At 49.5% G+C, this 23,880-nt stretch overlaps 4 protein-coding genes across 6 annotated transcripts; all 4 read right to left on the bottom strand.

Annotated features, from left to right (window-relative positions):
- Positions 1–277: 277 nt before the first annotated feature.
- ap4b1 (adaptor related protein complex 4 subunit beta 1) lies at positions 278–6,178 on the bottom strand. Its single transcript, XM_084680067.1, has 13 exons — positions 6,058–6,178; positions 5,722–5,836; positions 5,347–5,571; positions 5,004–5,134; positions 4,764–4,911; positions 4,380–4,665; positions 3,852–3,950; positions 3,577–3,688; positions 3,407–3,490; positions 1,954–2,057; positions 1,609–1,816; positions 1,166–1,453; positions 278–1,034 (listed from the first exon to the last, which is right to left on the bottom strand). Exons 2-13 carry the CDS (start codon positions 5,832–5,834, stop codon positions 367–369), a joined length of 2,466 nt encoding a protein of 821 aa, XP_084536193.1. The 5' UTR covers positions 5,835–5,836; positions 6,058–6,178; the 3' UTR covers positions 278–366.
- Positions 6,179–6,416: 238 nt separating this feature from the next.
- On the bottom strand, positions 6,417–10,870 carry sephs3 (selenophosphate synthetase 3). Its single transcript, XM_084680068.1, has 8 exons — positions 10,475–10,870; positions 9,553–9,656; positions 9,271–9,378; positions 8,822–8,976; positions 8,549–8,639; positions 8,326–8,425; positions 7,794–8,006; positions 6,417–7,364 (listed from the first exon to the last, which is right to left on the bottom strand). The coding sequence occupies exons 1-8, from the start codon at positions 10,770–10,772 to the stop codon at positions 7,114–7,116; spliced, it is 1,320 nt and encodes a 439-aa protein (XP_084536194.1). The 5' UTR covers positions 10,773–10,870; the 3' UTR covers positions 6,417–7,113.
- Positions 10,871–11,896: 1,026 nt separating this feature from the next.
- ikbkg (inhibitor of nuclear factor kappa B kinase regulatory subunit gamma) lies at positions 11,897–21,579 on the bottom strand. 3 transcript variants are annotated; one of them, XM_084679314.1, is made up of 16 exons: positions 21,215–21,579; positions 20,347–20,487; positions 19,698–20,005; positions 19,492–19,560; positions 19,233–19,334; positions 18,438–18,623; positions 18,259–18,317; positions 16,648–16,698; positions 15,692–15,794; positions 15,440–15,555; positions 15,098–15,250; positions 13,856–13,934; positions 13,635–13,769; positions 13,254–13,390; positions 12,960–13,024; positions 11,897–12,810 (listed from the first exon to the last, which is right to left on the bottom strand). In XM_084679314.1, exons 2-16 carry the CDS (start codon positions 20,483–20,485, stop codon positions 12,608–12,610), a joined length of 1,905 nt encoding a protein of 634 aa, XP_084535440.1. In that variant the 5' UTR covers positions 20,486–20,487; positions 21,215–21,579; the 3' UTR covers positions 11,897–12,607. The 3 variants fall into 3 exon arrangements, with proteins under 3 accessions (XP_084535440.1, XP_084535438.1, XP_084535439.1); XM_084679312.1 differs by lacking the exon at positions 19,233–19,334; XM_084679313.1 differs by lacking the exons at positions 16,648–16,698; positions 19,233–19,334.
- Positions 21,580–21,716: 137 nt separating this feature from the next.
- Positions 21,717–23,850, bottom strand: cav4b (caveolin 4b). The gene is made up of 4 exons (XM_084679315.1): positions 23,654–23,850; positions 22,870–23,072; positions 22,546–22,733; positions 21,717–22,055 (listed from the first exon to the last, which is right to left on the bottom strand). Exons 2-4 carry the CDS (start codon positions 23,068–23,070, stop codon positions 21,902–21,904), a joined length of 543 nt encoding a protein of 180 aa, XP_084535441.1. The 5' UTR covers positions 23,071–23,072; positions 23,654–23,850; the 3' UTR covers positions 21,717–21,901.
- Positions 23,851–23,880: the final 30 nt, after the last annotated feature.

Here is a 23,880-nt window from a genome sequence, read left to right as displayed (position 1 = left end):
CTTTCGGTTCTAACGGTCCCATTTATAAAGATGGTCGTAGCATCGTTAGCAAATTGCTCCACTACGTCCTTATCATTTAGGATTATATAAAATAACATCGAAATAAGGCCCGAAACATTGAGTAACTCCCAAACTGCTGCACTTGTGGCTAATCCTGGGATGGGATTTGTGGATGCCGCAGTCGCGCCAACAATGGAGCTATGTTGTAGCTGATGCTAAATATGCAAGGTATTCTTTACTGTCACCAAACACACAATAAAAAAACACAGGGTGAGGATTAGGCTTAAACAACTTAATTTATTAAATGTAATTAAAAATTATCTTTCTATTTTTACTTTCTGTCTCAATAGCTGCAAGTGTGTGTAATCAAGTTGTCTCCAAGGAGACAGTGTGTAGTACTGTTGTGAGGACTGACAGAAACACTTTAAGAGTCTCTTTATCTTTCGGTTGCTGCTTTACAATCACCCTTACCCCCTCCTCCTCCCTCCTCAACCCCTCCTCCCTCACCCCCCCCTCCTCCTTTTCTCCCCTCCACATCTCCCTCTCTTCCCTCCGCACCCCTTCCTCCCCCATCCTCAACCCCTCCTCCCTCTCTCCCCTCCTCTCCTCCTCCCCCTCCCTCACCCCCTCCTCCCTCCTCCCTCCCTCCTCTTCCCCCTCCCTCACCCCCTCCTCCTCCCTCTCTCCCCCTCTCTCCTCCCTCTTTCCAGTACACAGCAACTCCCCGAGGATGAGAGTGTGAGGTGAGTGTTCCAGGTGTGTGTGTGAGGTGTGTGTGTACAGGTAGACCCTCCAGGGCCGTGTGTGTGGCGGAGTAAAGGCCAGGGTGTGGATGTTGACCAGCTGCAGTGCCGCCTGCAGGCTGGAGGAGGGCGCGAGGGCCGCGGGGCAGCTCACACACACCTCCACACACACCTCCTCCTGCAGCCAGCGCTGCTCAAACTGCTCCGGGCTCAGAGAGGGAGACAGGGACAGAGAGCATTCAGCACCACCATCATGGTGAAACTGAGCCATGTCTTCAGCTGGGGCTGGAACTGTGGAGAGAGGGGGGGAGGAGAGAGAGAGAGCAGGGAGGGAGAGAGCAGAGAGGTGGAGAGAGAGATTGATTTGTGTTGATATCCACACATACAGAACCACCTCAGAGGGAGGGGGGTGGGTGTCTCACCAGGGCAGGGGGTCAGAGTTCGGAGGTCAAGGTTGGGGGTTGGAGGGCTCTGCTCAGGGCAGCCCCCGTTGGCTGGTTCTGGAACTGCAGCTCTCAGGCACAACGGCGCCAGGGTATTAAAGCTGGCAGCCCACTGGCTAACAGGCTCGGAGGGCCGACCAATCAGAACGCCCAGTGAGGGATCCGACCTGCGCCCCTGGAGGACCCGACGGGTTTCGTCTATCCCACAATGCAGCAGTCGGTAGTACAGCGCAGCCTGGTCACGTACACACATGTCTGTCTCCTCCTCTGGAACACACACACAAGGTACACACACACACACGTCACACACAGATTACACACACACAAACACACACACACAGATCACACACACAAATCACACACATACAAGGTACACACACACACATAAGTCACAAACACACACCTTCCTCTCCCTGTCCTACCCATGCAGTAGTGCAGCAGGCGCCCCAGCATGTCCTGTGTCTCTGCGGGTCTGCAGAGGAACAGCCTGAGGGTGGAGGTGAGCAGCTCCATCTTCACCTCCACACACACCTCGCTCCGCAGCCCGTCCATCTGGCCCTCCAGCAGGTAGGGGGCCCCGCTCAGATGCTCCCCGTACACCCCCAGCAGCCACAGCAAGGCCTGCCTGCCCTGGAGAGCCAGGGGGAGAGAGGGAGGGACAGAGATGAGGAGGTAAATAGGATGGAGGGAGGAGGTGTGTACTATGGAGGAGACTAGGAGAGGAGGGGAGGGGAGGAGGGGAGGGGAGGAGCAGCGGTGGTTCTGACCTGAGTGTCCAGCAGGGTGTCTTCCCAGCCCTCCAGTGCTGAACACACAGCAGAGCTGCTCTGAGGACACGCCCACACCAGCTCCCTGAGGGTCTGCATCACCGCTGGGGACAGGACACATCAAAACCATCTGGGCATTAACCTGGGCCCAACACACACTGACTGTAGCACTGGGCATTAACCTGGGCCCAACACACACTGACTGTAGCACTGGGCATTAACCTGGGCCCAACACACACTGACTGTAGCACAGGGCATTAACCTGGGCCCAACACACACTGACTGTAGCACTGGGCATTAACCTGGGCCCAACACACACTGACTGTAGCACTGGGCATTAATCTGGGCCCAACACACACTGACTGTAGCACAGGGCATTAACCTGGGCCCAACACACACTGACTGTAGCACTGGGCATTAACCTGGGCCCAACACACACTGACTGTAGCACTGGGCATTAACCTGGGCCCAACACACACTGACTGTAGCACTGGGCATTAACCTGGGCCCAACACACACTGACTGTAGCACTGGGCATTAACCTGGGCCCAACACACACTGACTGTAGCACAGGGCATTAACCTGGGCCCAACACACACTGACTGTAGCACTGGGCATTAACCTGGGCCCAACACACACTGACTGTAGCACTGGGGCGTACTGGGCATTAACCTGGGCCCAACACAGTTTTGGGTAAGTTACTTCAAAAAAGCAATTTATTACTAATTACTTCATCAATATTGTAGTTAAATTCCTTTTGTAATTACTCTGTCTGAAAAGTAGTTTAATTACTCAATAAGTAATGTAATGCATTACTTCTTACAATCCCTAAAAACTTTGACTGGATAGACAACAGAAAGGAAAGTCTTAATAACTAAATACAAGTCAAACTTGGAACAGTTTAGCCTTTTAGCTTTTTAAACATAGCCTACTAATATTTAACATTTTAGTAACACGTGTAACCTGTAACCAAATGTAACCTTCTTTCATCTTTAGTTACCAAACAATAGGTGCATAACACAAAAGCTTAACTTTAAGTTAAACATGACATCACAGGATTCTACAGTACGTAGCAGTAGCTACGCTCACCTTCAAACACTTTCTGCACTGGCAACGTAAAATCAAGTTTTGCCTGCTTAACAGGTGTTGCTGAGGTGTTATCTGTCGATGCCAAAGTAAAATATAGCTGCAAGCAGCAATGTGGTGACCAAGCAGGTCAGATGACACAGAAGGAACTTTCGACATCTAGTGACTGCGGTTTACCTATGGAGCTAGAAAGCTGACAAAAGTATCTGAATCCAACACACACTGACTGTAGCACTGGGCATTAACCTGGGCCCAACACACACTGACTGTAGCACTGGGCATTAACCTGGGCCCAACACACACTGACTGTAGCACAGGGGCGCACTTACCTGAGTGTATGTGTGATTGTGTGAGTGTGTGTGCTCACCAGAGGTAATGTGTTCCTGTTTCAGTCTCAGCAGGTCAGTGAGAATGTCCAGACACCTGTCACTGTAGGAGCGCCCGATACGACCTGCACACACACACACACACACACACACACACACTCTTAAAAGCTGTATGTGTGGTCTGTATAGGCAGGGTTGTGTGAGTGTGTACCTATAGCAGTGATGGCAGCGTGGGCTGTGTCAGGGTTGACATCAGTACAGTGCCCCTTCAGTTCATCCAGAACCAGAGACACATTCTCATCGTTCACCAGCTCCACCAGCACCTGTTAATCAATCAGGTACGAAAACATTTTAAATGCTTGTCTCTATAAATGAAATGTTCTGTTTCTTAGAGGCTCGAACAAACGCACAACCACAGGATGGAATCATGTGACAATCCATCAACCAATCACAAGCTCAGATCAAATCAGACTGCTGTGTTCTGACCTGCATCTTCCTCTGCTTGATGTAGGCCGGCTCGGCGTAGCTGCAGAAGAAGCGCTTGAAGTGCGCCCCCATGAGGCCTGGAGCAGAACGCATCAGGAGCTGCAGAACAACCCCACCCAGTGGTAATATCACACAACGCAGACGTACATTCAAATTATACACACATTAGAAACACATATATTCAAATTATACATTACATTACATACACGTACATTAATATTATACACACATATTATACACACATAAAGGCAGCAGAGAGAGAGAGAGAGAGATGGAGAGAGATGGAGAGAGAGACAGAGAGAGATGGAGAGAGAGAGAGAGAGAGGATGGAGAAAGAGGATAGAGAGAGAGAGATGAGAGAGAGAGAGAGCCACTCAAATAATCCAGGTAAACAACTAAGGGATCTATTCTTCATGTCTCCATTGCCTTATTAGGACACATCCTGGTGTTGTTTATGAATGACACACACACCCTAGTGTTGTGTTTGTACACACACACACACAGAGACAGACACACACACACACACACCTGGATGTGGCAGAGAGCAGAGAACCGCATCTCCCTGCAGGAGCTTCCACACACGGCCAGCAGGGGGCCCTGGGCGCGCTCCAGCGCAGACACCCCCGCAGCCGGCAGCGAGGAGCACAGACCGAGGAAGAGGGCCAGGGTGGCAGCCGCCAGTGGGGGATGGGGGCTGAGCAGGGAGGGGTCCAGCACTGACAGGATGTCAAACAGCTCCTCCTCACTGGAAGGCTGGTAGCGCTGCAGAACCCTCAGTACCTCACACTGACCCCACACGTCACACTGCTGCAGCCTGTACACACACACACACACAGCATTAGTATATATAGACACACCTCACACACACACACACACACAGCATTAATATATATACACCTAACACACACACACCTGTTGAGGAGATGGTGGGCAATGGGTTTGTTAATGGCCACGCCCCCCTCGTCCCTCAAAATCTCCTCCAGTGCCCGGAGACAGTTCACCATGACAACAGGATCACTGTCCCGTAGCAACCCATACAGCTCGTTTACTATAGAGGCATCTGGGGGGGGGGGGGGGTCATGTCAGTGTCATTTAGCTTTTCATACAAAATAGACATACATGAAATGACATAACAGTTAGTCTGTATGGTACCTATGCCTGTGTTGGGCTGCAGGTTGTGTATCTTGGCCCAGCCCAGCACAGCCACCCTCCTTACACAGGCGGCCCTGTCGCGCAGGCCTGCTGACAGAGGCTGCTCCACGTACTCCAACAGACCTGGGAGCCTGACACACACACATGCACAAATATATACACACACAAACACACACACGCACATGCACAAATATATACACACACAAACACACGCACAAATATACACACACACACACACACGAAGACACACAAAGACAGACAGAAGACACATTTGAACGTTTTCCTGGGTCTGTGTGTTTCTCTGTGTGTCAGTGTATGTATACATGAACATGTCGGTGTGTACCTGAGGTTGGTCATGTTGCGCAGGGCCAGGCTTCGCACCATGGGGTTGGGGTCCTGGCAGTCCTTCCTCAGGGTGTTGATGACCAGCAGGGAGAGGTCAGGGGTCGTGCTGGCGTAGCTCACCAGGAACACATACACCAGCTTCTTCTGGACGATGTCCACGCTGGCACACGCCTTAACCATCTCACTGAACACCCCTGACACATCCACCCCCTGGGACATCACCCTGGGAGGGGGAGAGGGAGGACGAGAATGCATTCGTGATCATGATCAGGGATGGATGAGATTGTTGTGTTTGAGCAGGAAAAAAAGAGAAAATAGGAAAGAAGCATTGTCCTTGGGTTTGAAAAGGAACGATCCGTGTGTGTGTCTTTACCGAATAACCCTCAGTATCGTGTTCCTGTAGCGGAGGTGATCAGACTGGACGTTGGGGTTGGCGAGAGCTCTCTTTATTTCCCTCACCGTCTCCTCTCCTCCCAGGTAGGGCATGGCTGCCCCCCCCCCCCCCCCCACACACACACACAAACACACACACACATAGTAAAAGACTCAAGACATTTAGAGAGGGATCAAGCTTAGCTGTCCGGCTAGCTAACGTTTAATTAGATAGCTAATCTAACAAGCTCCAATTTAAACATTCTTAAAACTACCAGAAATATTGCGTAACAATTCCGTTCTATATCGGATCATATCTCTAGAGTGAACAACGTACCGTTCACATCAATCGTACGTAGGCCTATTTGTTAAGTAAAAAATATAAATGTTGGTTTGGCTCTGGCTTCCCGTACGGACTGCTGCAGAAGACGTCACGACGTCGCACGTTGTCTCTTGCGCCTTCTGATGACGCCACGCACGCACTAATACTTAAAGCGTATAAACAGAGAATGTCTAATATAGAAAATCCTTAAACAGGCTCTGGCAAAAACACCAACCGTCGTTTTGACGCTCCCAGTTCCAGTTCAATGTCCGCTTTCTACATCCTCAGTCTTTTTTCACATTGTGTTCTCTCACAAACACCCAGCAAAATGTTTCACACATTTACCACAATAACACAAAACGCAACAATAGCTATGAGGTTTTAGATGGTTTAATTGATTGTGAAATGCAGGATACAGAAACACAACTCATGACTGACAATCTGCAACATCAATCCCCTTCCAAATACATCCACTCCACCTTCTCCCATTGGCTGGGGTTTACAAGACAGGGCATCATTAACAGGAAGGGGGAGGGACTTTGCAGTTGAACAGCCAATAAGCTGACAGAGATGGCATCCCAGACATCCTTACTGGCCCAGAGAGAGTTGCTCAACCCTCTCTCTGAGCCAGGCATAGGGCTGGGAGCCCTGATTGAGTTTTGAACGGTACCATTTGTTCACATTCACCAACATAAGACATGTTAACGTCACCCAATTCCTTCAGTTTCAAACCTCTGTTGGGCCATTACAGTTTAACCTCAACACTGACACACTCCACCCTGGATCCACACACACACACACACACACACACACACCAGTAGTTTTGAAGGGCTCTTGCTGGAATGTAGTTTTATTTCATTTGGAATAATCCGATGGATAAGACAGAAGTCGACACAGGAAGTAGACAGGAAGTAGACAGGAAGTAGACAGGAAGTAGACAGGAAGGAACAGCAAGATGGAAAAGTCTGAAGTGATCAGCTGTGACTGATGGTGGACACACACACACACACTCAAACACAGACAGACGTAGATAGACACAGAGAACCAGAGTGGCAGCGTGTGTGGTAGAGTTTACGACAGGGTGGGGCTGGGGGTGGGGCTTGCGGAGCTGTTGTCCTGATTGGCCACTTGGCTCCCTCTGGACGGGACCTCGATGATGCGTGGCTTGTCAATGATGCGAGCGCGGCGGTCGCCCTTCTCTACTATTCCGATGATCCAAGCTCCGCCCACTGACCCTTGACTCCCAAACCCTGAGCCCTGACTCTTCATCTCAGCACAGAACTTGGCAGCCTGTTCCCTGGGAAGACATACCAGTAACCCCCCTGAGGGGAGAGGAGGAGAGGGGAGGAGAGGAGGAGAGGAAAGGGGAGGGGAGAGGAGGAGAGGAAAGAGGAGGAGAGCAAAGAGGAGGGGAGAGGAAAGGGGAGGTGAGGAAAGGGGAGGAGGAGAGAGGGGAGGAGGAGAGGCAAGAAGAGGAGAGGGGAGGAGAGGAGAGGAGAGAGGAGGAGAGGAAAGGAGGAGAGGAAAGGAGGAGAGGGGAGAGGAAGGAAGAGGTTGTCAAAGAATTATCATCACCAATCTGTCACCTTACAGACCTTTTAAAGAGAGAGTTTGAGAAACAAGAGAGAAAAGGAGGAACCAACAAGCTGTTGCAGAGCAAACATCGTAACGTTCTTTCAGATGACTAAATACAGCTCACAAAGTCACCATAGGACTACCGCGTCCAACCGGCCACAACCAGTTCCACCTACCTGAAGTTTCTGCCGACGTTCCCTGCACCAGGTTGAAGATGCTGCCGCAAGCCTTGCTGATGGCGGCCATCTTGGCGATGACGGGCAGGTTGTGGATGACGAAGGCCACCTCACTGCGCTGCTGGGACGCCAGGTTGTTGGCATGTCCAAGCAACCCGAAGCCTGTCACGTCTGTGGCAGCGTGGGCCTGGAACCTGTGCATGAGGGTCGCAGCTGTGGAGGCACACGCACACACACGCACGTAGCAGACAAAGCTTCTTCTATTGAGTATAGACACTTTTACTGTTATACCTTTACCTATTTACAGGTCAGTATTGCTTCATGTTATGGACCATGTTAGCCAGGTTTACACTACCAAGCTGAAGGGCACTAAGCTGGTCAAAACTGGGAATGTTGTTTGGGTACAATTAATATGAGATCTGACACATGGTGGAATTTTCTGTCTCCCTTATCCAAACTAAGCAAGCTAAGCCAAAATAAAACTACAAAAAAAAAAGATATAAAATACTGTAATGATTCTGACCACACCTACCTGTGCGGTTGAGCGTTGCCATGGAGAACATAGCTTCCTGGTAGGCCAGCTCCACTTCCTCCTTGGTGACCACTAGCTTGATCTTGTTCCACCTGTCAGGCTGCGGGGGGGGGGGGAACAAAGAGAGATTGCAAAAGAGAGATAGCAAACGGAGGCAGGTCATTGGTTACTGATCTGAACAATCAGAGGTGAGTGAGGGGAAGCTGGCGTGTGATTGGCTGACCTGCTCCAACCACTGGTGAGCGTTGACTGCCACCTGTGTTCCAAGAGGCTTAGTGAGCACCAACACGTCACCTGGTACAGCACTGTCTGGCCTACACTCACACACACACACACACAACATATACACACACAGGGACACACACACACACACTTTTAAATCCTGCATGTTTAGGCACAGGTGCAGTACATATAGATAAACAGATAGACAGAAAGAGGAGAGAGAAGGAGAGAGGGAGAAGGAACGAGAGAAACAAAAAGAGATGAGATGACTCACATGATAAACTCGTTGGGCTGACAGACGACGGAGGCCACGCCCCCTACAATGATCCAGGGGTTGACCACCGTCTGTCCGCCCGTCACAGAGGTCCCGCCCTCCTCCGCCGCGTCCCGGAAGCCCCGCATCATCAACGGCATCACACGCTCGCGCTCCTGGAACACACACACGGGTGCAGACACACACATGGACACACACACACACACAACAGTACATTACTACCCGACGCTGTGACACTAGATTTGTGAAAAGCGTGACAGTCTCTCTCTCTCTCTGTATACGTGTGTGTGCGTGCCGTGGGGGGCATATATACAGAGAGAGAGAGGGGGGATATTCGAAGAACGGTCAAATGATTCCCAGTGAGTTTTGAAATTGTATTTTTTCTTGAAATAACCATCTCTTACCCCCCTCCACACACACACACCCCACCCCCACACATAGAGGAGCACCTTCTCGTTCATCTTCTGGCTGATGCTGAGCAGCATGAGCATGTTGTCACACTCGGTGATGCCCATGGCATACAGGTCACTGAGCACATTAGCACACGCTATCCTGCCCTGGGGAGGAGGGGGGAAAGGGGGGTGTAAAGGAGAAATTGAAAGATAAAGAGGAAGAGGATTGCAACAGTTATTCTTTTGAAATAGTTAACAGCCAAAGTCAGCACCAGTGGAATGTTTACTAACTAAGAGGCGAGAGGATAAGAGTTGAAAAGTTAGGAGGTCAGGACCCACCATCATGTAGGGATCTTCTACAAGAGGATAGAAGAAGTCTGTGGTCTGGACCAATGAGAGCCCTCCGTGCCTCAACGGGGTGACGCACGAGTCCATTCCTATTCCTGCAACCATGAGAACACAGGACTTCAACGTCAATCACAGCTGGCCACTACCATAACTAATGCAAAAATGACATAATGAAAAATGACAAATAAAGGAAGATTCTTTCATCCAGAAAGGCATACAAGGGTGGATCCGAACCAGCGACCCACTGGCTCTGCAGTCACATGTTCTACCACTAACCCACTCCCACCAAAGCACCACAGTAGTTTAATACGATTTCATCGAGAATGGGTTCAACAAGATCTGGTCGTGCGCAATGGATTAGCTACCAGGGTTAGGTTAGAAATATTGTTGGGTTATCGTTATTGCTGACTCACGGAGCTTCTCATTAACCACGTCACCAAACATGATAAGACCAGGTTAGCTGAGACTAGCTGGCAACTGCACTAGTTGAATAACCGAGACAGCGCGTGCTTTACTAGACTACATAGCCGGCGAAATCTGCTAATAAATTCACAGACTGACATCTGGAATTAAAGTACAGAAGCTAGTTCGCTAATGTTAGCTAACCAGAGCTAGTCTAGCCAGGGGGAACACCTGTCTCAACTGAAAATACAGTATAAGCAGATGTGGTATAAGGCTCGACAGCTAGCTAGCTACCAATGCTAACATTAAGCAACAATCTACATATGCAGCAAGCTAACGTAACCTAAACATATGCTGCATGTATTTGTAACACAGTTATGAGTGCATAAATAGCAAACTAGCCATCTACCAGTATCCGAAAATAATGCACTTCTAGATGTGAACAAAGTTTGTGAGTATACACAGTACACATACTAGCTAGCTAAATGCGTGTTGTGTTCTGGTTTGTTACCTAGTCTTGGACCAGCGTTTGCCGGCGAGATTTGTTGAACGAATTCCGAGGCTTGATCCCCGGCCTCCGGAACGCCCGATGGCCGGTCAGGCTCCAGTCCCGCGAGGAGTTTGAGCAGAGCCTCCTGCGGGACTTTGCACCCTCATCCCTTAAGGTCGGAGAAAGCTGTAAGTCGGAAGCCCCTGTCCAGGCCATGGTCCTCGGGGCGGAATGGTTTGTAACCGGGGGGAAGAGAAGCTTCGGTGCCCGTAGCTCCGCAAGCCTCGACCGGTGTGGCCGGGGGAGTGGAACCTGACATGTTGGTCGGGTGTGTAGCGCGGTCCAAGTTGAGCGTCGTTCGCTAAAACCTTCACGGGTTCAAAGTGTGCGCTGCGCGCGCTGGAATGAATGAGCGCGTGTTGCTACCGAAGGGCGCTCAGGAGGAGGTTTAGTTGAATGACGTCACTCGCTCCTACGCGACAGGTGTTTCTTTGCTGTGAATGCTCTTTCTCAATGGATACGATGATAAATATTGACAGTGATTTTACTTTTAAATGCAGCAGGCATTGTGTCGCAAACTCCTTTTGTTATTCGTGACCGAACCAATAATAATAATTTAAAAAAAAACAAGATTAAAGCAGAGTACAATAGAGTACAGTAAAGTCATCATCAAGTAGGCTACTCATCAATGATCTAAACTTTTTTTTGAAAACCTTTTTAGAAAATATTCTTCCATTGTCAACTTACGTTTGTTGCGCTTGATAGCCATTAAAAAAGACGCACAGTGACAGGAAATAGAATTGATCATGCCACCAAATAAAGATTAAAACGAAAGTAACGAGCCTGCCGTGAAAATCTAAGAAGTAGAAAGTACAGGCATTTGTGTAAAAAAATGGAGTGAAAGTAAAAAGTTGTCAGAAAAATAAATAGTGAATTAAAGAACTGATAACAGAACAATATAACTGCTACTTAAATACAGTAACTAAGTATTTGTACTTCCCATCTCTGTTTTATCTTCGTCATACATTATCTTAATGATTGTCCACAGATTCATATTTATTCAACATTTCTTACCGGTATGGTCTCTTCTCTAGTGTTTTTAAGTAAAAGTTCCAACATAATGGGGATGTTAGAATTATGGATTGCTTAGTCTTAATCTTCTGCTTTCAATTTAAACAATTTTCATGTTGCTCTGGATAAAGCATTTCTGAAAAGAATAAAACACGTCAAGTGCCGCCTGCACTCTTTACAATGACAGTCATCGTGTGTGAAACCATATGATCATTTTACATTAATGTACTTACTGTTGGCTAGTCAATCCCTTTGATTATGCAAATTGTAGTTATTAGACGGTGGGTTTGTTTATGTCGGTCATAACTTCTGATATTACCTGCTGTAGTATAATCACCCTCATCCCTCTTATTGAAATACTATACAACCAAATGACATTTCATCCAATATCGATATTTATTTCTTAAATTTTCATACAACAATTTAAAACAATGAGTTTGCACGAAATAATCTATAATTACAGACAATATTCACACATGGGACCTCAATGTGCTTACATTCTGATATACACAGGTGCCACAGGTAAGGAGACAAGGTCAGGGTCAGAGTAAGGGTCAGAGGTCAGGGTTAGGGAGAGGGGTGAGGGGTGAGGCTTTGGGTCGGGTACATCTCTGAGGCAGACAAAAGAAGAGGTAGGGAGAGAGGAGAGGGAAGGGAGGGGAGAGAGGAGAGGGGAGGGAGGAGAGGGGAGGAAAGGGAGAGAGAGGGGATGGAGGGGAGAGAGGGGAGGGAGGAGAATGGAGAGAGGGGAGGGAGTTTATGAAACTTAATTCAGAAGAGAACACTGAGAAGGTCTACCAACAAGGCCATCGTCATGATGACCATACGTCCAGGTTCCTGTTTGATCATTCTGGCTCTCCGTAGATCCTCCCTCCGTGGTCCTGCCGTGGAAATCTGCACACCTTGGGGCTCAACTTTCAGCTGTGTGTGTGTATGAGTGTGTGCGTGTAGGTGTACTTGCTTTACTAACCTAATGAGGACCTAGACATGTAAATGTGTAACTGAGAAGAGACGAGATCTGCAGAGTGTCCACTGAGGGGTCTTGTGTCTCTTTGTGTGTGTGGATGTTAGGATGAATGTGTGTTACTGTATGCAGTCCATGACGTGGATCTGCAGAGTGTCCATGTCAGGGGCCTGGTACTGACACTTGGGGCAGCGGTAATCTGGAAGCTCCTCACTCCCAGCCCCACCCACAGCCCCGCCCCCAGCCCCACCCCCAGCCAATCCCACGCTGCGGAAGGAGGAAGGGGGCGGAGCCGTGTTGAAGGCAGCACCTGGAAATACACCTGGAGGGAGGGAAGGATGAAATCCCTCTCTGAGAACTATCTTACACTAGATAGAGAGATGGTGTAGGCATGCACTGTTTCAGCAAATTAGCAGTGAGAGTGGTTGTATGTATGTGCGTGTATGTGTGTGTGTGTGTGTGTGTGTGTACCTTGTTGAGGTCGAGGGGCTCTGAAGTCGTCCAAGTGTCTCTGCTGCATCTCCTCCATCCGTGCTCTAAACACACACACACAAACACACACAGATTATAATCATGCCATGCACATAGTCAAACATACTCATTTTAGACATACACTTTACCGATACACTCGTCCTTTTAAACATGCGGGCCCACACACAATCACAGTGTTTGGATAGTGTCTCAAACACTCTTAATGAGCCTAACAACTCATGGACAGCAAGTGTGTGTGTACATTGTGAGGTCCCAGACGTAGGCAGGGCCTACCGTGAGGTTCCTTCCTGTTTGAGCCGGTCAATCTCAGCCAGAGCCTGGGTCAGCTGGTCCTGTAGCTCCTCCTTCCTCTGGTTCAGCTTCTCCCTCGCTTCGCGCTCCGCCAGGAAGTCTGCTTTGTAGATCTCAGCCTGGACATACACACACACACAAAATGGTCATTGCTCTGTACAAAATATGTCTGTGTGTGTGTGTGTGTGTGTACCTGGGCTGTGAGGACAGGTACTGTCTCCAGGTGTGTGTGTGTGTGTGTGTGTACCTGGGCTGTGAGGACAGGTACTGTCTCCAAGTGTGTGTGTGTGTGTGTGTGTGTGTGTACCTGGGCTGTGAGGACAGGTACTGTCTCCAGGTGTGTGTGTGTGTGTGTGTGTGTACCTGGGCTGTGAGGACAGGTACTGTCTCCAGAGAGCCTCTCTGTTGCTCCACCTCCTCCTTCAGCTTGTCGATCAGGTCCTGCTTCAGAGCCAGCGCTCTCTCTGCCTCTTCCAGCCTGCTGCCCAGGTCCCCCCCCTGCACACACACCCACACACACTTAATACACACACATTCAATACACACGTATGCCAAACTTATCTCACACAGAACCAGTGACTGACCTGGTTCTCATTCTTCAGCTTGGAGTCGTAGTCTCTGAAGAGACACGTGTATGCATGCTGTAACTGAGTCAGCTTCTTCCTGAGACAGGAGAGGAGAGGGGAGGAGGAGGGGAGGGAGAGAGAGGAAGATCAGAGGAAAGGAGGACAGTGATGACAAAAAGGAGGAAGAGAGAGAGGATAGAGAGAGAGAGGAGAGAGGGTGAGGGAAGGAGGGAGGAGGAAGAGAGTCAGAGAGAAACATGTGTATGGTGTGTGTGTGTGTATGGTGTGTGTGTGTGTATGGTGTGTGTATGGTGTGTGTGTGTGTATGGTGTGTGTATGGTGTGTGTGTGTATGGTGTGTGTGTGTGTATGGTGTGTGTGTATGGTGTGTGTGTGTGTGTATGGTGTGTGTATGGTGTGTGTGTGTGTGTATGGTGTGTGTGTATGGTGTGTGTGTGTGTATGGTGTGTGTGTATGGTGTGTGTGTATGGTGTGTGTGTATGGTGTGTGTGTGTGTATGGTGTGTGTGTATGGTGTGTGTGTGTGTATGGTGTGTGTGTGTATGGTGTGTGTGTGTATGGTGTGTGTGTATGGTGTGTGTGTGTGTGGTGTGTGTGTGTGTATGGTGTGTGTGTGTATGGTGTGTGTGTGTGGTGTGTGTGTGTGTATGGTGTGTGTGTGTATGGTGTGTGTGTGTGGTGTGTGTGTGTGTGTATGGTGTGTGTGTGTGTGGTGTGTGTGTGTGTATGATGTGTGTGTGTGTATGTGGTGTGTGTGTATGGTGTGTGTGTGTGTGTATGGTGTGTGTGTATGGTGTGTGTGTGTGTATGGTGTGTGTGTATGGTGTGTGTGTGTGTATGGTGTGTGTGTATGGTGTGTGTGTATGGTGTGTGTGTGTGTGTGTATGGTGTGTGTGTATGGTGTGTGTGTGTGGTGTGTGTGTGTGTGTATGGTGTGTGTGTGTATGGTGTGTGTGTGTGTGTGTATGGTGTGTGTGTGTGTGGTGTGTGTGTGTGTATGGTGTGTGTGTGTGTGTGTGTATGGTGTGTGTGTGTATGGTGTGTGTGTATGGTGTGTGTGTGTGTATGGTGTGTGTGTATGGTGTGTGTGTGTATGGTGTGTGTGTGTGTATGGTGTGTGTGTGTGTATGGTGTGTGTGTGTATGGTGTGTGTGTATGGTGTGTATGGTGTGTATGGTGTGTGTGTGTGGTGTGTGTGTGTATGGTGTGTGTGTGTATGGTGTGTGTGTGTGTGTGTGTACCTCTCCTCGGTCACCACGTGTCTCTCTGTCTTCAGGGCCGTCTCCAGGGTCTGAGTCTGCAGCAGCAGCTTGTCTACAGTCAGCTTGTGTTGTCTTCTCTGCTGCTCCACATCTCTCTCTGCTGTCTGGAGAGCCTCTGTCTTACTGCACAGCCTGCTCACACACACACACACACACGCACACACACGCACACACAACAGAATTTAAGATACCTAAGCTGCAATCCTCAGCTAGAATACATGTTCGTCACATAATTATATAAATAGACACACACATGAACACACACACACACGTGCGTACACACAGTGACGTCCACACGTGTCCACACACACACAGACGTACTTGTCCTCCAGTAGCTTGCGGTCTTGCTGGCTCCTCTCCAGACAGCTCCTGCTCTCCCTCAGCTCTCCCAGCAGAGACGTGGCCTGGGCCTTCAGAGACTCACAGTCCTTCGCTAGCTGCACACACACACACACACACACACACACAAGTAAATGTATATATAAACACAAACTGACATACATTCACACACATGCATACACACACCTGTATCTGTATATATGCGTACGTATCTATGTGTGTGTGTGTGTGTACCTGAGCACACTCCTTGTCTCTCTGTTTTAGAAGAGCATCAGTTCTGTCCCGCTGAGCTGAGCTCTTCTGTAGACAGTCCAGCTTCTCCTGCAGCTCCCTGTGCCTGTACACACACACACACACAAACAGACACACCAAATATAGATAGATATAATTCAATATAGACAGTATCTGTGACCAAACTAATGTCTGTCTCTCGTCTGTGATCCAGAAGATTAGATGTCCAGCAAGACAGAAAAGAGACAACTAGCAAGCAGACAGACACACAGACAGACAGACATGCAAACATAGATATAGACACACAAATATTGGGTCAGCCAGCCAGAGAGATACACAGAGAGATATGCAGAAAGAATTGCAGATAGGCAGCCAGGCAGAGACAAACAGATTGCTAGACAGACGGGCAGATAGGAAGACAGACAGGCAGGCATGCAGACAGATCTGGGCCAGATAGACAGACAGACAGGCAGCTAGACAGGCAGATGGATAGACAGGCAGACAGACAGACAGACAGACAGACAGACAGACAGACAGACAGACAGACAGACAGGCAGGCAGGCAGGCAGGCAGGCAGGCAGGCAGGCAGGCAGGCAGATAAATAGACAGACAGGCAGATAGATAGATAGATAGATAGATAGATAGATAGATAGATAGACAGACAGGCAGATAGATAGACAGGCAGACAGACAGACAGGCAGATAGATAGATAAACAGGCAGACAGACAGACAGACAGGAAGATAGATAGACAGACAGGCAGGCAGATAGAGAGATAGATAGACAGACAGGCAGGCAGATAGACAGACAGACAGACAGACAGACAGACAGACAGGCAGATAGATAGGCAGACAGGCAGATAGACAGGCAGACAGACAGACAGACAGGCAGATAGATAAACAGGCAGACAGACAGACAGGCAGATAGATAGACAGGCAGATAGACAGGCAGGCAGACAGACCTGCCCTGCGTGGCCTGCAGCTGCTCTGTGAGTTTAGCCAGGTGGGAGGAGCTAAGAGGAGACAGGAAGCAGGAAGCACCAGGGGTGAGTTGCTAGGTTACACAGCCTACACTAGCCAGCTTGCTGTGTTTGTAGCATCCAGTCAGCTAGGCTACATTCTCACTACAGTGTTTTTTCCACTGGCTCTGCGGTACATTCCCATTTATGACTGCGTTTCACTCTGCACATTTTTCTAATTGGCTGCAGGTGTGTTTTTACGACCGTAATGCGGACCCAAATGTGAAAAGCTCAACTTTTGTTGTGTGCAAACCAATCAGAGCACCAATGTTTCACCACTCCTGCAGAGTAGCCTATCGGTATGTTGCACCACAATATGGAACCCGCCCAACCTGTGAGGACAGATTAGTATGAATACCTTAAAGAGAGAGCGTCGCCTTACAGGGACTCAGAGTGAACATGTATCATGGCTAGCCATCCCAGCCAGAACAGCATACCAGCTAGCCATCCCAGCTAGCCAGGACAGCATCCCAGCAAGCCAGGACAGCTGGTCAGGACAGCTAGGACAGCAGCCCAGATAGCCATCCTAGCTAGCCAGGACAGCTAGCCAGGACAGCTAGCCAGGACAGCTAGCCAGGACAGCTAGTCAGGACAGCTAGCCAGGACATCTAGCCAAGACAGCTAGCCAGGACAGCTAGTCAGGACATCTAGCCAGGACATCTAGCCAGGACATCTAGCCAGGACAGCTAGTCAGGACAGCTAGCCAGGACAGCTAGCCAGGACAGCTAGTCAGGACAGCTAGCCAGGACAGCTAGCCAGGACAGCTAGTCAGGACAGCTAGCCAGGACAGCTAGTCAGGACAGCTAGCCAGGACAGCTAGCCAGGACAGCTAGTCAGGACAGCATACCAGCTAGGACAGCATCCCGGCTAGCCAGGCCAATGGAGTTAGTAAAGGGAGTTCTTACAAATCAGGTGTAAACAGAAACGATAGGTAATGGATAAAGAAAGTAGCTAGATTGGAGTTGACAGATAGAGAACGGAGAGTGCAGAAGACAGAGCAAGACAGACAGACTTATGCTGTGTTCACACCAAATGCGAAGCAAATTTTCGGAAATATATTTTTGAAAGATGAGGCCCCTGATTACTCATGAGCCTTTGTGTATTTCCAGGAAGTAAACTGCTCATGGACACCAACAGGAGGCCAGAGCTAACTGGGTACATTACTGGCAAGCTTAACCAAATGCAGCCCCTAAGTGGATTTCTGTGTACATGGTTAGTCGTCATTATGTAGCATATCACTGGATTAAAGAGTTTTGTATAACGTTTGATTTAAGGACCGACAGTTAGCTACCGTTAGCTTGTACCCCATACAGGGTTCTGTTGCAATGGATGACGAGACCATGGCTACAAACTTCTGCTTTGTGAGAACGAGGTTGTTTCAACATTGATATATTCAACATATGATGCAGGAAGAGCTGTATAAGGAGCTCTGGAACCTTCAGTTCACAAAGTTGGCACAGATAGAAATACACCCCCAACTGGGTAGGACATAAAAGAACATCATGTTCTTGTCAGGGGGAGGTGTGACTAGTCTGAGAGGAAGTGATGTCATACCTTTCAGAAGAGTGCTGAGCATCAGATCGCTGAACCGTTTCCTCGGTAACGCCACACGCCTGTAAGGAAGAGATCCGGAATGTTGTTCAACACCACACCACCACTAAACTGACTGTAGACATAGAAGAGATAGAATGTGAGTGTGGAGGTGTAGATATAGGAGAGATGGGATGCGATACCTGTGTCTGGACCAGCTGAGCTCTTAGCTGCTCCAAGGAGCGAAGCAGAACATCTCTCTCCTTCTCTCCCTCCTCCTTCCCCTTCTCCAGCTCTGTGTTCCTCCTCCTCAAGTCCCTCATCCCCTCCTCCATCTTCTCTTTGTGGCTCTTCAGAAGCTGCAGGAACTCATTCCCTCCTTCAATGGGCTGTAGAGAGAGACATAGAGAGAGAGAGGTGGGGTTAGGGGGAGACAGAGAGAGAGAGAGAGAGAGGGGGGGGGGGTTAGGGAGAGAGAGAGAGGGGGGGGGGGTTAGGGAGAGAGAGAGAGAGAGAGAGAGAGAGAGAGAGAGAGAGAGAGAGAGAGAGAGAGGGTGGGGGGGGGGTTAGAGAGAGACAGAGAGAGAGAGGTGGGGTTAGGGAAAGAGAGAGAGAGAGAGAGAGAGAGAGAGGGTGGGGTCAGGGAGAGAGAGAGAGAGAGAGAGAGAGAGAGAGAGGGGTGGGGTTAGGGCGAGACAGAGACAGAGGGGTGGGGTTAGGGAGAGACAGAGAGAGAGAGAGGGGTGGGGTTAGGGCGAGGAACAGAGACAGAGGGGTGGGGTTAGGGAGAGACAGAGAGAGAGAAGGGTGGGGTTAGGGAGAGACAGAGAGAGAGAGGGGTGGGGTTAGGGAGAGACAGAGAGAGAGAGAATCAGCCCATGATCACAAGAGGAGAGGTCCAGCGTAAAGGAGGGAGAATCTTAGAGGTGAGACATGGGTGGGAAGGGCATGGCAGACAGGGTTGATTGGTCGAGTGAGGAGAGTGTGGGCGGGCTCACCTCACTGTTCTCCAAGCCCCTCCCCTCCCCCCAGGCACCCCCTAGAGAAGAGGAGGGGCTGGGGACTGCACTACTGATGGAGCTATGCACACTCTCATCACCCTACACACACACACACACACACATACGACATTATAACACAGAAAATAAAATGGGTGACAGTCATTCGCTCTCTCTTTCTTACACACACATTCAAACTTACAGAAGACAAAGTGGGTGACATTTACACACACACACACACACACACACACAGTCTCACCAAGCTGCGAGGCGTGGTCTGTAATTCACTCTCCTGTGTCCTCTGCTCCATCCCCCTCTCTTCTGGACTCTGTGAAGGACAGACAGGAACACAGGTCACACTAGAGGTGTGACCAGCAGAACACACCACTGCTAGAGAGAGAGAGAGACAGAGAAGGACACCAGTCTGATGTTGCCCAGAGCAACAGTGAGGGAGTGGAGACTGACCAGAGGGCCTTCCAGAGGACCGTTCCTCTCCGCCTGGCTCGGCCCAGGAAGGGTGCTGGAGCATGGGGGGAGGTGAGCCCTGGGGCTGGGGCCGGGGGGGAGGTGGGGGCTGAAGCTTGGGCCCAGTGTGGCGGGGCCGTTGGCCTGGCCCAAGAGAGAGTGGTTCTCCCGGGCCAGTCTCTCCACCAGGGACCTGGCCTCGTGGAAGCGACAGCTGAGGAACTCTCTCTCCTCCTTGGCCCGGCGCTGCCATCCCTCCATCTCCTCACAGCGCTCACGTAGCGCGTGGTTACTGCGGCGTAGTGCCTCTGCACACACACACACACCACAGACACACACACACCACACACACCACAGACACACACCACACAGACACACACACACACACCACACAGACACACACACACACACCACACCCACACCACACACACCACACCCACACCACACACACCACACAGACACACACACACCACAGACACACACCACAGACACACAGACCAACATAAAGCTAGAGATCTACACAATGTAAACAGTTCAAACAGTAAACAGAGAGAGAGAGGACAGAGAGAGAGAGAGAGAGAGAGAGAGAGAGAGAGAGAGAGAGAGAGAGAGAGAGAGAGAGAGAGAGAGGAGAAGGAGAGAGAGAGACCTCTGAGTTGCTGGTTGTCTCCCAGTAATCTGGTCACCACTTCATTGGACGCCAGCTCAGGGGGAACCCTCAAGGCCCCGCCCCCTTCCTCTCCAGCCATCTCCCACTGCAGGGGGCAGTCTCCCTGGGGTTGGACCATCCCTACACACACACACACACACATTTTATTAGAATCACATCTCACCTATACAGACCTCTACCAGCCCTGGCCATCTGACCAGGATACAATATGCGGTAATAGCACGAGCACTGCGTGATGGATGGTTATTGTTGGTTTACCGTCACCCTCCATTATCGAGAGCCATTAAAACACGGCTTGCAGCATGACGTCACCCCCCTTTAACACCACGAGGTTACGTCAAGGTAACACACACAACTAGAAAAGTGAAGCTACCAAGCTGGTCACAGTAGCAGCGAAAACGTCGTGCGCGATTGAAAGCTGTAACGGATACAGAGTTCATTTGTTGTAACACAGAACCCGCTCTATCCTCATAGACAGCTTGCTCAAGCAACCAAACTTTAATGCGGTGCTCAATGATTGTGACTAGTCAAGCTAGTACCGGTATTTAATGCCTGAAATGTTACATACAGTTAGTATGCTTAAACAGCTAGCAAGCTAACTGCGGAGGAATGAATCCCTTATCCACATTGAACTGATCGGGACATTGAGTGTTAATATTGTTGTTGTTTTTTTTGCTGTGACATAACGTGTCATTCCACTTAACGCGCCTTTAATGTCTTATCTATTTCATGGTAACAATACAGGACAGTCTAAATAACGTGTCACCCTCACCCTAACGATGGAAAAGTTAACAGCTCGTCATTAGCTAGGTAGTTGCTATCTTGCTAGCTATGTTGGTGGCCTTACCTTTCGGTTTTGGATGTGCTGGTCCTCCTGTCAGTCACTCAGCTAAAGAAGTTAGCCAGCAGCAAGCTAGCTGCTAAGCTAGGCGTCGATTGTCTCCGTGTAATGCTAGCTACCTGACCGACCAGCCCGTATTCTAATCATTAACCCTTAACTAAACCATTTCATTTGCAGTTGCTGTTACTAACTCGCCAGCTAGATAATCCTTTAAAGAGAGGTGGGTGGCTGTGAAATCTACGGCCAGATAGCTACCGTTAGCTTAGGAATTCCCCTTCCTGCTTCCGCGGTGCATGGGTGACGATAGTTGGGGTGGAGAAAGTCGATAATCAACACGGCGAACCGCTGTACGTTCTTCAGAAAACTCTTTAGCTTGGCCCTAGAGCTTGGGGATGCACCGCATGTAAAAACCAGTTTTGGTGACAAAACTCCCCCCACATTTTTCCAATAAAATATGACACTTAACTTGTAGCAGTTACAATGTTGGTAAACAATGGATAGAAATGTGTTAGCCTTCATTAGATGTATTCCAACTGTTCAAAATATTGACAGAATTAAAACAGACATAAGTATAGATAAAACAAAATATGAAGTCAGGCACATTCTAGTTCATTCACTCATACTTGACAAGCAGATTCCTGGTATCAGCATTCTCTCCCTGCCTCACACAAAATCACACATTCAGCCGCTCCCTCAGTACTCCTTGGCCAGTGAAATGCTAATGTGATTGCAGCAGCCAGACGGGGAGGAACAGAATGGAGAGATGAAGACGTCCAGCAGACACGTCCACACCCAGCGCACACACGGGAGGCAGGACTGGCACACCTGCACACATGGAGCCACACACCTGAGAGATGCAGGGATGAGATGGAGAGAGAAAGAGGGATGAACATGTGAGAACTAGAGATATAGAGTGAAAGAGAAATACAGAGATCCAGAGAGAGAGATCCAGGGAGAGAGATCCAGGGAGAGAGATCCAGAGAGAGAGATCCAGAGAGAGAGATCCAGGGAGAGAGATCCAGAGAGAGAGATCCAGGGAGAAAGATCCAGAGAGAGAGATCCAGGGAGAGAGATCCAGGGAGAGAGATCCAGAGAGAGAGATCCAGAGAGAGAGATCCAGGGAGAGAGATCCAGAGAGAGAGATCCAGAGAGAGAGATCCAGAGAGAGAGATCCAGAGAGAGAGATCCAGAGAGAGAGATCCAGGGAGAGAGATCCAGAGAGAGAGATCCAGAGAGAGAGATCCAGAGAGAGAGATCCAGGGAGAGAGATCCAGAGAGAGAGATCCAGAGAGAGAGATCCAGAGAGAGAGAGAGCCAGAGCCAGTGCTGTGTCGTACCAGATGTGCAGGCAAGCCAGCAGGGCGAGCAGACAGCCAGCCAGCAGGGCCAGAGGCAGGCCACAGATCAGGGAGACACAGCGGTAGCTCCACAGCCTGACCAGCTCCCAGGTAAGCACACTCCACAGCCACACCCTGTCTGCACTGTGCACCTCTGCAGGCTCCGCCAGGACACCGCTGAAGTCCACCTGGAGAAACACACACACACACACGTGTAAACAAACATACACATTCACACATGTACACAGAGATATTCAAACATACTGTGTAAATAAACTGCTCTACTCTCACTAACACCGACCACTACTGCTGAGGAGAGAGCACCTGCAGGTGATGATTGATGCCATGGGGATCTCTGTTCTTCAACGGGGAGGTGATGGGAGGCGTGGGGGGGGAGGAGACAGGGGATGGGGGGGGAGGGGTGGACGCAAACTCTGGGGGAGGGGGGACTTCTATCATTTCTTCCTCTTCGTCATCATCAATCTGACAATCCACCAGGCAGTCATCACTCACCATCATCATCATCACTGTTGGGAGATGTGTACACACTCACATGCACACAGACACACACACACACACGTACAAATGCACGCACACAGACACACACACACGTACAAATGCACGCACACAGACGTGCACACAGACGTACACACACTTTGTCAGAGCAGGTTCTGCAGTAGAGACTTCAACAGAAAAACCAGCTGTTCTTCTTGCTGTGTGAAGGTCTAAGCTGCAGTGCAGGCACTCTCACCAGTGAGCCAACACGTTAACATGCAGCTCAGTGGTGGAGTAACTGACCGCTAGACTGCAGATAAAGAGGTTGCAGGTTCAAATTCCCACCGGTCATAAGCATTGTTACAGACCCAACTTGTGGGCCAACTAGAATGCATGTGACCAATCAGATCATAGATGTTTAGAACAATACAAATGAGGTAAACAAAACTAATGGGGTAAAAACAAATTAACCTTGCTAGTCCTCGGCAGAAGTAGTCTTTGAAACGTGACTCTAACTGAGACGGCTAACATGCTAGCATGGCTGTTGGGGTTAGCTAGACTAATGACTGGTAGTCACAATGGTGGCAAGCTAGCCAGAATAGTTCTCACTTACCTCCCAGGACTAAATCTGCTCTGTACCTGAGCTTGGTACGGGGGAGAGAGAGAGAGAGAGAGAGAGAGAGGGAGAGAGAGGGAGAGAGAGACAGACAGACACAGAGAGAGAAAGAGAGAGGGAGAGAGAGAGGGAGAGAGAGAGAGAGGGAAACACTGAGAAGGAGGAGGAATGAGTGAGCAAAAGTCAAGACTAAACAGCCCAGGAGTTATTGTGAATCAGTGGAA

Source organism: Hypomesus nipponensis, chromosome 18, assembly GCF_054491055.1.
Source record: "Hypomesus nipponensis isolate SF chromosome 18, ASM5449105v1, whole genome shotgun sequence".
NCBI classification, from domain to species: Eukaryota; Metazoa; Chordata; class Actinopteri; order Osmeriformes; family Osmeridae; genus Hypomesus; species Hypomesus nipponensis.
This window is presented reverse-complemented; position numbering and strand designations above follow the sequence as displayed.

Coding starts and splice junctions, on each gene's coding strand:
- ap4b1 (XM_084680067.1), bottom strand. CDS start 5,834: ATGCCCTACCTGGGAGGAGAGGAGACGGTGAGGGAAATAAAGAGAGCT. Junction 4,666..4,763: donor GCCCACCATCTCCTCAACAG/GTGTGTGTGTGT, acceptor GTGTGTGTACAG/GCTGCAGCAGTGTGACGTGT. Junction 2,058..3,406: donor ACAGGAACACATTACCTCTG/GTGAGCACACAC, acceptor TCCTGTCCCCAG/CGGTGATGCAGACCCTCAGG.
- ikbkg (XM_084679314.1), bottom strand. CDS start 20,485: ATGGTCCAACCCCAGGGAGACTGCCCCCTGCAGTGGGAGATGGCTGGA. Junction 13,770..13,855: donor AGCTGAAGAATGAGAACCAG/GTCAGTCACTGG, acceptor GTGTGTGTGCAG/GGGGGGGACCTGGGCAGCAG. Junction 12,811..12,959: donor AGCCCCTCGACCTCAACAAG/GTACACACACAC, acceptor CCCTCCCTCCAG/GTGTATTTCCAGGTGCTGCC.
- cav4b (XM_084679315.1), bottom strand. CDS start 23,070: ATGATGATGATGGTGAGTGATGACTGCCTGGTGGATTGTCAGATTGAT. Junction 22,734..22,869: donor GCATCAATCATCACCTGCAG/GTGCTCTCTCCT, acceptor GTGTTTCTCCAG/GTGGACTTCAGCGGTGTCCT. Junction 22,056..22,545: donor CTGGCTTGCCTGCACATCTG/GTACGACACAGC, acceptor TGCATCTCTCAG/GTGTGTGGCTCCATGTGTGC.